This window comes from Vespa velutina, chromosome 9, assembly GCF_912470025.1.
Source record: "Vespa velutina chromosome 9, iVesVel2.1, whole genome shotgun sequence".
Classification (NCBI taxonomy): domain Eukaryota; kingdom Metazoa; phylum Arthropoda; class Insecta; order Hymenoptera; family Vespidae; genus Vespa; species Vespa velutina.
In genome coordinates this window covers 8331127-8344321 of record NC_062196.1, presented here as the reverse complement: position 1 = coordinate 8344321, position 13195 = coordinate 8331127, and the positions used below count along the sequence as shown (strand labels likewise).

General features: G+C 33.6%; 1 protein-coding gene across 2 annotated transcripts in view; it reads left to right on the top strand.

Moving 5' to 3' along the window:
• LOC124951698 (MAP kinase-interacting serine/threonine-protein kinase 1) overlaps positions 1-13195 on the top strand; it is a 33190-nt gene that overhangs the window by 2361 nt on the left and 17634 nt on the right. Inside the window, exons 1-2 of one of the 2 annotated variants that reach the window (XM_047500493.1) lie at positions 11955-11975; positions 12541-12628. In XM_047500493.1, coding sequence (XP_047356449.1) covers positions 11970-11975; positions 12541-12628 — 94 coding nt within the window. In that variant the 5' untranslated portion in view covers positions 11955-11969. Of the gene's footprint in view, positions 1-11954; positions 11976-12540; positions 12629-13195 lie in introns of those variants that run through there. The other variant, XM_047500492.1, reaches the window with a different exon arrangement.

Below are 13195 nucleotides of genomic sequence, written 5' to 3'. Positions count from 1 at the left end.
AATATCGTTCCAAGAAATACATAGTTATGTAAGTCGACTGATTTATTTCCTTTTGCCGAGATCGTTCCCACCGTGATATTTCGATATGCTTTTTTTTTATCCGGTGTAAGAAAGATAGCTTTTATCCTGCAAAGAGAGAAATAGAAATAGGCAGAGAGAGGGGGAGAGAGAGAGAGATAAAGAGAGAAGACTTAGAATTATCGTAAGATTTACATAAATATCGCAACGTGTTTTTATCCTTTTTTTAATATATTTTACGAGACGAGCGTAGTAGTCCAATCATATAAACTTGCCATTCGTCATCGGGCCAATAACCTTTTCGGTGAAATCTACTCGATATATAAATATGCGCACGCGCGCATGTGTGGGTGTGTATGTGTGTATGTGTGCATAAGTAGATACATTTACATCCTCGGAAGAGTAGTCACTTAATGATGCGCTCATCGTTGACGAGTCAGCAGGTTTAGTGCGTGTAATATGTAGATAAGTATATCGTGAGTACGTTTGAACGCTTCCTCTTTTATATGCTTCGTTGCTTGTACATATGTATTATATATATAGTGTATATATATATATATATATATATATATACACATACGAAAAGTCGATCGTAAATATTTTTCCGATTTCTGGTTTATCCTTCGCACGCGCCGTTTTTGATAAACTTGGATAAACAAGGACTTGGATCGATAACGACGAGTGGCCGGTCAATGAATCGAAAGAAAATCGTTCTAAATTATGTTTCAATAACGATTAATTATCGTAATGACAAAATTATTATATCTTTTAAGAATCTTATCGAATCGAATCAAATTAAATATACCTGTATACATACATACGTATATATATATATATATATATATATATATATATATATATATATATATAAAGCTCTTAATTAATGCGAAACCTATTAAATATCATTAATATTAAATGGTACACGCGAACGATTGCGCGATTTAACGTGTGTTACAATCTATATACGTATCACGGTACATAATACGCTTATAAGAGTTCCACGTTGGCAAAAGATAATAAAAACAAACCGCGGAATCGTTCTGATGTAACCTGGTTCTTGACGATAAAGGAATTAGTAAAATTAAAAGTTTACGAAGACGATAGAGGGAAGTAAGAGAAGGTCGACGAATCACATTTCGTATACGTCTCCTTCCGGTTAAAGTAGCTTACGTGATTATAGCTTGGTTACTGGATTCGAAACCCCTCAATGGAGTTTCTCTATTACGTCATGACCTTCAACTTGCGAGAATTATTAAGCAGAGTGCATCATCCTTTGAGTTTTTCGGTGTAGCCTTGCCTTTTCATCAGGTACCAAGAATTTACTATTCTTAATAGGATTAGATGTCAAGTTTTATGCAACTTTTCTTTAATTTCGAACATTCGATCGTCTCCTCTCTCTCTCTCTCTCTCTCTCTCTCTCTCTCTCTCTCTATCTATCTATCTGTAGCTGCGTTCCTTTTACTTTTTATTTAATTTTCATTAAGAACATATTACGACTTTCTTTCATTAAAAACATATGTACGTACACTCTTAATCAGACAGATATTGAATCGAAATATCTTTTAAATTGTTATCGAAAATTCCAACAAGTCTTTCTTACGAGAAATGTAAATATTTTAATTGATCTTTCTTTTCTCTCTCCGAGATACTATTTAATGCAAAGACGCATATGCCAGTTAACATATAACATATGTACATACTTTGATACTTTGTAAACACACGCGTAACGCTAATTGTTACCCTCTCTTATGTGTTTTTTTAATATTCATGTTATTCGCCAACAATAGCTGACTTTTCTCAATGGTTCTTTTTTTTTTTTTTTTTTTTTTTTTTTTTTTTTTTTTTTTTTTTTTTTTTGTTTAATACGATCTGTCCTGGAATAAACTTTAATAATATTGTCGTTCAGAATCAAACGTAACATTTCGTAAATAAAAAGAGAAAATATAAAAGTATCGAGATCGTTATCATCATCATCATCATTATTATTAATAATAATAATAATAACAGTACGTCGTTATCGTCGACATACGATTACATAGCACCAACGTAGTAATTTATTCTATTCCGATACACATCGACACATGTAAATGTTAGAAAGAGGAAGAAGCCAATCGAAAATACGAGAATGAAGTTGACTGCATATTTGATTGTTTACATAGTATATCGATAAACAAACAGGATGATGAGACCAAAAAGGTCTGTACCGTGTCAACGGTTTAGCAATGCAAATCACGTTGAAAATATTACCGATGCGTGCTCTAACGGTTACGGTCGAGTTTCCAATACTATGTTTCGATATTTCTCTGCTTCTTAAATGTCCAAGCACAAAAAAGTGATTTGAATCCAAAAACGAAGGGAAAAGAAAGAAAAAGAAAAAGAAAATAAAGATATTTGTGAATACAGGATAATAGCTCGTATGAAACGTTACGTACGTAGTACTTTAGTTACTTACGTACGAAATAAAGTAGACGGACGAAAACATCGTTTACGTTAATAACGTCAGAATTATTTGTAAAATTGGCACGACCCGAGATCGTACATGTTCTTTTCTCTCTCTCTCTCTCTCTCTCTCTCTCTCTCTCTCTCTCTCTCTCTCTCTCTCTGTCTCTCTCTGTCTCTCTCTGTCTCTGTCTCTCCCATTTTATTATTATTATTATTATCATTATTATTATCATTATTATTATTAAAAGTAAGTTATCGAGAAATTCGTTGAAAAAAAAAATACATCGATTGACTATTTCCTACGTATAAGAAATAGAAAAATGTTTTCGATAAATTTTCTATTTATATACTTGATATGTATATATATATATATATATATATATACATATATGCATAATGTCATCGTACGATTGAACGACGAAACAAAAGTGGACGCAGTCGTGATCTCTCTGTCTCTCTCTCTCTCCCTTGTTCCTAAAGATGGCGGATATAAATCGCCGTTATACTCTTGGCACGATTCCCGTTTAAAGTATCGTTATAAATACTCGCTCGAGCTAGGCCTCTCTTGCCACAATAAACCGTGCTCATAACATTTTCTCGTTGTAATTCTTACGACTTTGTTTGATTAAAAAAAAAAGTCCATTCGCGTAAGAGAAAATATAGTACTTAGTCCATCGATAATAATATTATTGTACTTATGTAGGTACATACATTAATCGTATTCAAGGGGAAAGTGGAAAGGAAGGAACGATAAATGACAAAAGTGACAAATGTCTGCCGATATTTATGTAACTCATTATAAAACATCTATCTCGAGTCAAATTCATTTTCATTTATTGCTTTTGCCTTTTCAAACGACAATGTATTATATATACATATGTAGATACATACGTACATATATACATATGTATGTATGTACATGAATATTTACGAGTATATATTCGTTAATAAAAATATTTTATATGGATTATGTTAAGACACAAAGTTAAAGAAAATCTGATTTTTCTTTCCTTCTTCGTGTTTTTCTTAAAGGATCAACTACTAAGTATTGATATAGGGGAAGAAAAAAAGAAACAAAGAGAGAGAGAGAGAGAGAGAGAGAGAGAGAGAGAGAGAGAGGGAGAGGGAGAAAAAGAAAATAAAAAGATTGATGATATGCCTCGCGTGACTTAAGATGACTCATAGGTCTTACGAGAGACGCGATAAAAGTAAACGTACCTGTTAAAACACGCCTCGATATCGCGATGTTACCGCGTGCAACAAATATGTTCCTTTACTATGTGCCTGACTCATACCGATATTTGTTTAATCGCCTACATACATATACCTCATGTCCCTTACTCTCTCTTACCTCGTTCACCTAAGAATTTATGTTTTCCTTACTATTATCTAGACCGAATGTCAACGAACTTTTACGTAAATGTTATTATACCATTTTAACGTGAGTATTATGAAAAAAGGAAATTGCAATTGGAGTTTATTCGAGATGAGCGTATTTTTATAATCTTTGTTTCTTTTTTACGTTACCTTTCTCGATAAAAAAGAGAAAATGTTAGAACAAAAAATTAGAACAAAAATAATAAAAGACAAAGGATCGCATAATAATGGTAAGAAAAATCGTGTAAATAATGCTTCACCTTGATTTATTCTCAGATAAAGTCATTCTCGAATCTATGAAATTCAAATGTTCGATCGGTCTTATATAATTAATTGTTTTTTACTGTAGGCTATTGCAACTGGACGATATCTATGTTTATTTATCTACTGGGTATTTTATTAATAGACACCTTCAAGGCAACGAGTTCAGCTTGGAAATCAATGTATGTATTGCCTTTTACGTGAAAATTTTATGACGTAACGACTACATTTATCAATTCATATCACAAAGTGTTTAAGCTATCTTTTTCCATCCGTCTTACTTTTTTTCCTTTTTCTTTTTTTTTTGTTTCTTTTTTCCTCTTACGAAAGGTCGCTCGTAAGATAATACTTAAAACATAGCAAAACACGAGTAGGATAGGCATATATCGTCTAATCTAATCGAACGAAATACGAATAAACAAAATTTGACATTAGCGTCTAATTATTTAATTCTAAAAATATATTTATATATCTTCTCCTATCCTTTCTAAGTAAGTATCTCTAATAAAACTTTCTCTATAATTCCCAATATTCTCAAATGAATTTTCCTAACATCGATTAGATCGATCGTTAGAAATCGGCTTAGGTGGATGGAAAAAAAAAATAGAATGTTCGTTCCTAACGAAGGTCGAGATAAATATTTTTTCTTTCGAGACACGTTTTGGATACAGGAAGACACGATAGCGAGAATATAAATTTGATTAGAGCTACTTCCGGTCTTCGAATAACGCATATACAATGTTTACAAACTGCGTTCTATCGAACTCTACACGAGTATACAAAATATATATATATATATATATATATATATATATATATATATATATATATACGCAGTGTCCCAACGAAAAGTGTCCATCAGGATTATTACGAAATCTGGTGATATTATCGAACAATACCAGGGACAAATAAATTTCGTTTATGACGAGGGACAAGTCTTTCATTCATTTTGGATTAACCTTTTTGGGGATTTACAATCTCCTCGTAAATTTTAAATGGCAAGAGGGATCAGTTTACAACACGACCTATCATCCGAAAGGTCTTCTAATTCTCTTTACAACGTTGCTATATTTATTTTTAATTTCCGTTCAATAATTTCTAAGATAAATGCGTTTCAAAGTTTAAGTAGAAAACTACTTTTACTTTATTAAATATCGAAAATGTGTCATTACCGATTTCCATGGAGTAATAAAATCTTTGCTGAGTTTCGTATCGAATGTTTTTACAGTACATCCTGTGTAATCTGACGGCATTCTTCGACTATGGGCTGCTGAAGTTCTCCTAATGAGGCCGTTTGGATGAAATATTATTTTGTATATATTCCCAGAAGAAAACATTAAAGGATGTAAACGGTCGGAAAGATACTGGCTTAAATTGCCATATTAGAGCTATATAACTTCCCATCATGTCGAAGAAACATTTTTTCCTATCATATTCAGGTTATTCTGAATGATTTTTACGATCAACAATTAAAGATCAAATTCTCGAATAAAAAAAAAATTACGAACTCTCTTCGCTCGAATAATTTGACAAAATGATTGAATCGACGATTTTATTTTATTACCCAAGATATAAGAAAAAGAAATAGTTAAATTTCATAACAATCCTAGCGGTCGCTTCTCGTTGGGACACTCTGTATATATTCTTGTAAATATAGTTGTGTGAGAGTAGAAGAAATGACTTGCTGGGAACCCTGAACTTTCTAAGATTTATGTCTCGATTATACGTATTTACATATATGTGTATACGCATTTCTTGTTAGTATCATCGAACTATTTATCGATGCTCATTCGATCGTTAAAATGTTTACTATAAAGTATGAGCAATCGATGTGTATCTATTTATTTTCAATAATAATTTGCTATGAAAAAAATGTGTATATGATGAAGACGAAAACGATAAAAAATATGAAAAAGAGGAAAAAGAAAAGGAAAATAATAAAATTAAATTAAAATAAAAGAGATAAATAAGAGATAAATAAAAGAGATAAAAAATAAAAACCATCGAGATATCAATTCTTGACTTTCGTCTGAGAAAAATCGTTTTACTCGCGAGTCGCATATCTAAGTATCGGTCGAAGGATCGTGCTCTGCGTGACATTATCCGGCGTGACCGCAAAGAAGAAGAAGAAGACGAAGGAGAAGAAGAGGAGGAGGAGGAGGAGGAGGAGGAGGAGGAGGAGGTGGAGGAGGAGAGTCTCGTTAAAATTCACAACGCGGTCGGTCATCGTCGGATAGCACGCTTAAACGATAGAATTTCACGTCGTTTATATATGTCTAGGCGTACGTACACTCACACGTACTTTTAGGTATGTAGATAAATATATACAAGAGAGCGCTTCGGAGCGGAGATGGAATCAACGTTACGATTCCTACGTGTTCTTTCTAATCTTATCGATATCTATGTATATTCTTGCGAGAAAAATATTTGTCTATCTGGTAAACGAGTAAACGGATTCTACTTGAGCGCGATCGCGTTACGCAAGCCTGATTTAAAACTCTAACTCTGTATTCATATACGCAGGACATTCTTCGGCGTATCTAATCGCTCTTCTTTTTTTTTCTGTTTTTTCTTATTTTTTTTCTTTCCCTCCTTCTCTTTTCTCCTTCTCGTAGATCGACGCGTGCTCTCGACGAGAATCGTTATCAACAAAACGTCGTTGTTTATAAACACACGAGAAAAAATAAATATCGCCTGACTCTCATCATTTTCTAATATTAAAAAGAGCAATCTTGTAATTATCGGTTATGATATACACTCACTTTCGTATATATATATATATCACATATATATATATATAAGAAAAAGAAAAACGAAAGGAAAATTAATCGTTCGTTATAGAGACGGCGAGTATCGAAACCAATCACGTCGGACTTTCATCGATACCCAACTATTTTCTAATGTCACTTTAATGCACGGCATATGGCGATAGAAAGTGATTCTTCAAACGATTTGTTTTACTTTTTTCTTTTTTTTTTTTTTTTTTTTCAATTGGTATTCCATCGTTTTATCGGTGTTTTTCAATACGATCGATATTAAAAACTCATCTCACACGGGTCGATTATATTGTTTGAATTTTGTCGATTTTTAATTCGAATAAAAAAAATAATAATAATAATAATAATACAAAAAGAAAGGGAGAAAGAGAGAGGTACCAATAGTTCTCTTACTACGTCTCAAATTTGTTCAAGTATGTATACCAACAAACATAATGAAAATAGTTATATCGTTCTGAATGTATACATATATACATATATACACATATGTGTATGTATACGCGTTCACGTATCAACGGAGCAACGAAGCGCGGAGTAAAAAGGGAAAGGAGATGGTGGCACGTTGTTGGCCTAGCAGGGCAATAAAGTCAAGGTTTTCTACTCACAGAAATAACGCGATCTTGCGATGCACTTGTGATTGGATTCTAACGATAAATACAATAACAAATAAAGAGAGAAAGACAGAGAGAGAAAGGAAAGAAAAAAGGTTAGAGTTGTATTCGTGACTATTAAAGAGAACCTATGATCGTTTTGCGAATATATTCTTAAGAGATCGTTGGAGTCTGGGTTAGGTTTGAAAGATAGGCGCCATAGAATATAAGTAAGCGTCTAAATCGTAAAACGAAAGTTCAGAAAGATCGAAAGAGGTCGAGACAAACGGCGTAAGTCGGTAACATAAAAAAAAAAAAAAAAAAAAAAAAAAAGAAGAAGGAGAAGAAGAAACAGCGTGAAGAACGTGGAACGTTTGAAGGCACCTCTCTTCTCTCTCTCTCTCTCTCTCTCTCTCTCTCTCTCTCTTTCAGGTCAATCAAGTTCATTGGCTCTTTTTCGGAGTGGCCGTTCTTTTCCCTCTTTCAGCTCAGCGAATTCTCTGACACAAACCTGTGTATACACTGATTCTTACACAATTCGTATTAGGTCAGTGTACCGAGAGGACAATGAATTAACTTCGTGAAAAGAAAAGTTTCGATATATTTGATGACATAGAATTATCATTGATCTGATACTTTTGTAAAGAAAAAGAAATCATAGTATTAGTACAATTGTATATGTATATAAATATATTTTGGGATAGTTTAAGATATCGTAAATACGATCGTTAATCAACGCCTTTCCAATCGATCTATTATTATTCTCCGCATCGATTTTTTTCGACGCGTCGATTAAATAAATCTTCTCCTCCCATGAATCTCTCTGTTCCTTCGTTGAATTGTACGGTCCATTAAACGCGCATACATGAGTGCTCTAAGACGCAAAGTATGCATTAGGAGATCTATTAAATATACTATCGTGCGATATAGTTATCTAAGAACGGTGTATAAGGTATTATACAGATATATAGAGATTTACACTGTACTTCCACTTTCGCGAAAGCAAAATCCAAGCGAGTTAATATTTTCCTTCAATTATATTATTATTATTATTATTAGTATTATCATTATTATTATCATCATTATCATCATCATCATTATTACTATTATTATTATTATATAACGTTATCGTGATCCACCAGTGAGTTGATTGAAAAGAATAAATTATATTTAGTGAATCGAAATGAATAGAATAAAAGATAAGCGAGGAAGGAAATGAAAGTTATGCGATCGATGTTATAAAAATCGCAACGCCTCTCGTAATTCTTTCCAGTTAGAAATAACTCTCCTCGACGGACAATGTTTACCGAAGAATCTCAAACAGGCGTGGCGGTTATATCCTTCGCGTCGTGTAATTCTTGGCTTTTTTATTTTTCTCGTTTCCTTTTTCTTTTTCTTTTTTTCTTTCTTTTTTTCTTTCTTTTTTTCTTCTTTTTCTCTTTCTTTTTTCTCGCACGAGTTACTCGTTGCCCTCGAGAACGAAAGAGAAAGAGAAAGAGAAAGAACGTTTCACGTATAAAGGAAAAAGAAGGATGGCGGGGCTGCTAGTTGGTGGTTTTGTCGTGTACACGATCGTTAAAACCGCACGGAAGGCGGCAGCCACGAATGTAGATTTATCTGCTAATATAGTAGCGATCCTCCATTGTAGTTGCTCGAGCGTAAATGCTCCTTGGTAAAACGCTAGAGGGTGAACTCGCGAGTAATCCTTTCTCTCCGGCTGATTCTGATTCCGTGAGTCATTCGTCATAGTCAGTCTCTCTCTCTCTCTCTCTCTCTCTCTCTCTCTTTCTTTCTTTCTTTCTTTCGCTTTTACGTACACACTTCCAAGTTTACTCTAAGGAAAGAAGGAGAGAGAAGGAGAAAGCCTGTTTTCTCGGGCTCGCTGTTCTACCTGCTCGCAAACTTGTTTTCTTTCCATACCGTTTCTCCTTTCTTCGATCATCAGCTGTCCCTTGTCCTCCTTCTCAAATCATGCTATTAATGAGATACTCTTTTATTACGTTACTTCCGATCGATTTTGTGCACGTGTTTCTCTCTCTCTCTCTCTCTTTGTTTGTGTGTGTGCGTGTGTGATGAAATTATTATTATTATTATTATTATTATTATTATTATTATTATTATTATTATTATTATTATTATTATTATTATTATTAGTGAAAATAGTAAAATAGAAAGAAAAGTGTAATCTCTTCTCGAGAAGATCTTGGAATATTTTCTCTTAATAGAATCTGCTTAAAACCTTAGACTAGAGCTCGTACATTTGCAAATTATACTAGGAACGTAGTCCAAAAATAATATTACGAAAAGGAGAGAAAGAGAGAGAAGAGTGTGTGTGTGTGTGTGTGTGTGTATGCGGGCGCGCGTGCGTATGTGCGAATATATTCTCTGGAACCACGAGAAAATGCCGTGGTCAATGACCTTCCATTTTTGGATTCGTCCAATAACGTACTAAATCGTATCTATCGTTTAATTTTCCTGGGAAACGTTTGAATTTTCTTTCCTTCTTCTTTTCCCTCTTTCTCTCCCATTCAAAATGTTTGAAAAATTTTAATTCTAAACGAATGTTAGACTAGTTTGATAAAAATAAAAATAAAAAAATTGTTCTTATCGAATATTTACCGTCACTTTTATTTTTAACTTGTATCGCCAGGATTCTCGTTAATGGACAAGATAGTTACGTTTGTATATTTTTACGCGCATTATTATAGGTTAATTAACTATCGTATATTGTAAACGCTTTCGACCGACTTACGATGAGTCACTGAACGAGATCGCCCGGTCTTTGCCTAATGACATCATACCTGTGTGTAATACCAGCAGGTATAATTAGTTTGTTTCTTCCGCGATGATACCTGTCGCTTCAAACGGGACAGAGAGGGGGGAGGGGAAGGAAGAAAAAGGAACGGAGAAAGAAAAGAAAAAGAAGAAAAAAAAGTTAAAACGCAGCTGCTTGTTTATATAAATTAAATGATTCGACATCGTACGATATGTTACGTATAACAAGACGATAAATAGATGCGTTGACAGGTCAGAGCGATTAATTCGACTTTAAGAATTTTTTGAAATTTTTTTTATCCATCGACCAAAGCATTTGATCGATGCATAATTTTTTATATTTAAAATAGATTTTCCTTAATGATCAGTTGAACGATAAATAATGTACAATGTATAAATACAAACTTTATCAATTCTCTTTACTTTATCCTCTGTGAATTTAATCGATTTGTCAAAATGAACGACTCGTACGTTAATCTATTTATTCACCATGTAATATAATATTTTCTCTCTCGCTAATCGAAATGTATAATAAAATTTTATAAAGGTTGGTATAGAGATAGATCGTTGGTATTATTAATACTGTACATTTTGCGTCACATCTCTTCGATATATTCTACGTATCTGTTATTTTTTTTTTTTTTTTTTTTTTTTCTTCTTACAAAGACATCCCACTCTCGTACCAATGATGATGCTTCATCGATGATCCGGCTCGTTAACTAAGTTTCTAAACGCTCTGCTAAGCGAGAAATAATCGAAGAAGTAAATAATAGGAGGACGGCTTATAAGACGTTCGTTTGGATCGAGAGACGTTTTCTTACTAACGCGATTTCGACTTTCGACGAGTAAAAGTGCCGCGTTTGATATCTTTCTCTCTTTCCATTTCTTTCTCTACCTTTCTCTTTTTCTCCATTTATTCCCGTTATCACGAACGCGCTAAAAAGCTTTTCAACGAGTTATCTCGATAATCTGCAAATATAGGATAACGCGATTTTACATCCGGTTATTTTCCTCGTTGATAATGTTTCGTTCGTATTTTGAACGAAACGCGATTGTTTATATCGATGATAAGAGTTCGATCTGTGCGATGCTGCCTGCTAATTATCGACCGATAACTTCCTGCAAATCCTATCGTACGATTCGCATTGTTTACTGCTAAAATACATCTGCGAGAAAATAAGACGGGAATGTCAATAAACGTCGACGTCATTATCGTTTTGCTATTAATTTTAGATCGGTACGAACAGATAGATAGGTAGATAGATAGATAGATAGATAGATTGTCGTGTTCCGAATGCAAATGATTAATTAGCTATTTCGTAGCGAAATTACATCGACGTGTACATACGTATCTATAATTCGCGATTCACCAATGAACTCTCATTCGACCGATCGGATAAAATGGAGATTAGCGGTCGCTGTCAATTTAGTTAACATCGGGAATATAAGCGACAAAGGGTGGGTGGGGGGTGGGGAGGGTGGGGGGGGACAAAAAGGAAGGAAAAAAATTGACATTCACCATAATAAGTTCCGTAATACAAATCGAGAGAAAAATTCGAATATAATAATTGAATCAAATTTTCAACGCCAGTCGATAATTAATTTGATTCGTGCGAACTATTAACTTCTACAAATGGAACGGGCGGGCGGGGAGGAAGGAACAAAAAAAGGAGAAAGAATGGATAAAGAAGAAAGAACAAATCCAAAGAGATCGTATGTGTACAAATAAATGCACGTATGTACATTCAATATCGTGGCAAAAGAGAAGGCACGTGGAGCGATAAGTACTTTTCGAAGAAATCTCTGTGGCCACGCGTGCGACCTTCGTGATTGCCCCTGCCTCATTCTATCTCTTTTTCTCTACGATTTATTTTTTTTCTGATCCCAGAGATATACCGAAATTTTGCGCGTCGTACCACGGCCGACCTTGAAAAACCAAGATCCACGTGCCGTTCCGTATAGCGACATTCGCGTCTCTTACCATTTCTTCTTTGACTTTTACGATCAATTATATTTCCGTAAAAACATATCTTCGACCACTTGTGTTTTTTTTTCCTTTACCGTTTCGCCCACGACTTATATATTATTGTATTTTTAATTTTTTTTCTAGCAAATAGATAGGTATATTGTACAATCTATGAATCATTGACAGTACAATGACATATTTCATTTCATACGACACGTAAGAAAAAAAGAAGGAAAGATAAAAAAAAAAAAAAGAAAGAAAAAAAAAAGAAAAAAAAAATAAAGAAGATGAACGTTTAGCTTTAATTATTTAGAAATTTCGTTTCTATTTCTAGGGGAGCATATACATCCCGATAAAAATACAACAAAATGGCGACTCGAAAGGATCGAGAGAGGACGATTTCGAGATCCCTTCGTCAACAAGTAAGTTACTGTCAAAAATAACAAATGCTGATAAAGATCTACTTCCTTTCCGCATATCGTTGTTTCTTCTTTTAAAAATGTAGTTTGTCATAAATCTTCAAGCAAAAACTGTATTTTTCTAAAGGCTCGTAAATATAACTTGCGTACTTTTATTTTTGCCAAATGTTCAAAACCACGAACGAAAGTTCTGTTCTCGTTGAGTTAGAAGCAATACAAGGCTAATGTTCTTTCGAATACCCAATAAATATTCTGGCTTGTTTATCTTCTCACTTTTCCACTATATTTACCATGCGCTCTTTTATCCTCGCTATTGTTTGTTTATCTCTTTACTACGTTTTTAGTAATCTTCTGACTCGCGTTAAAAACATTCAAATGCTTTTTCCTTTACCTGAGAATATGAGTCACTCAATATTATCAATGTGCACGGTATAATCGTATGCAACTATAGCAATCTTTGAATTTTTATACTTTCTACCTAGATAAGCCCTTTTTTATGAATAAGATAAAATATAAAATAAAATATTCTATCTGGAGCGAAAGAGAATCATCGTACGTTTAATATCTAAT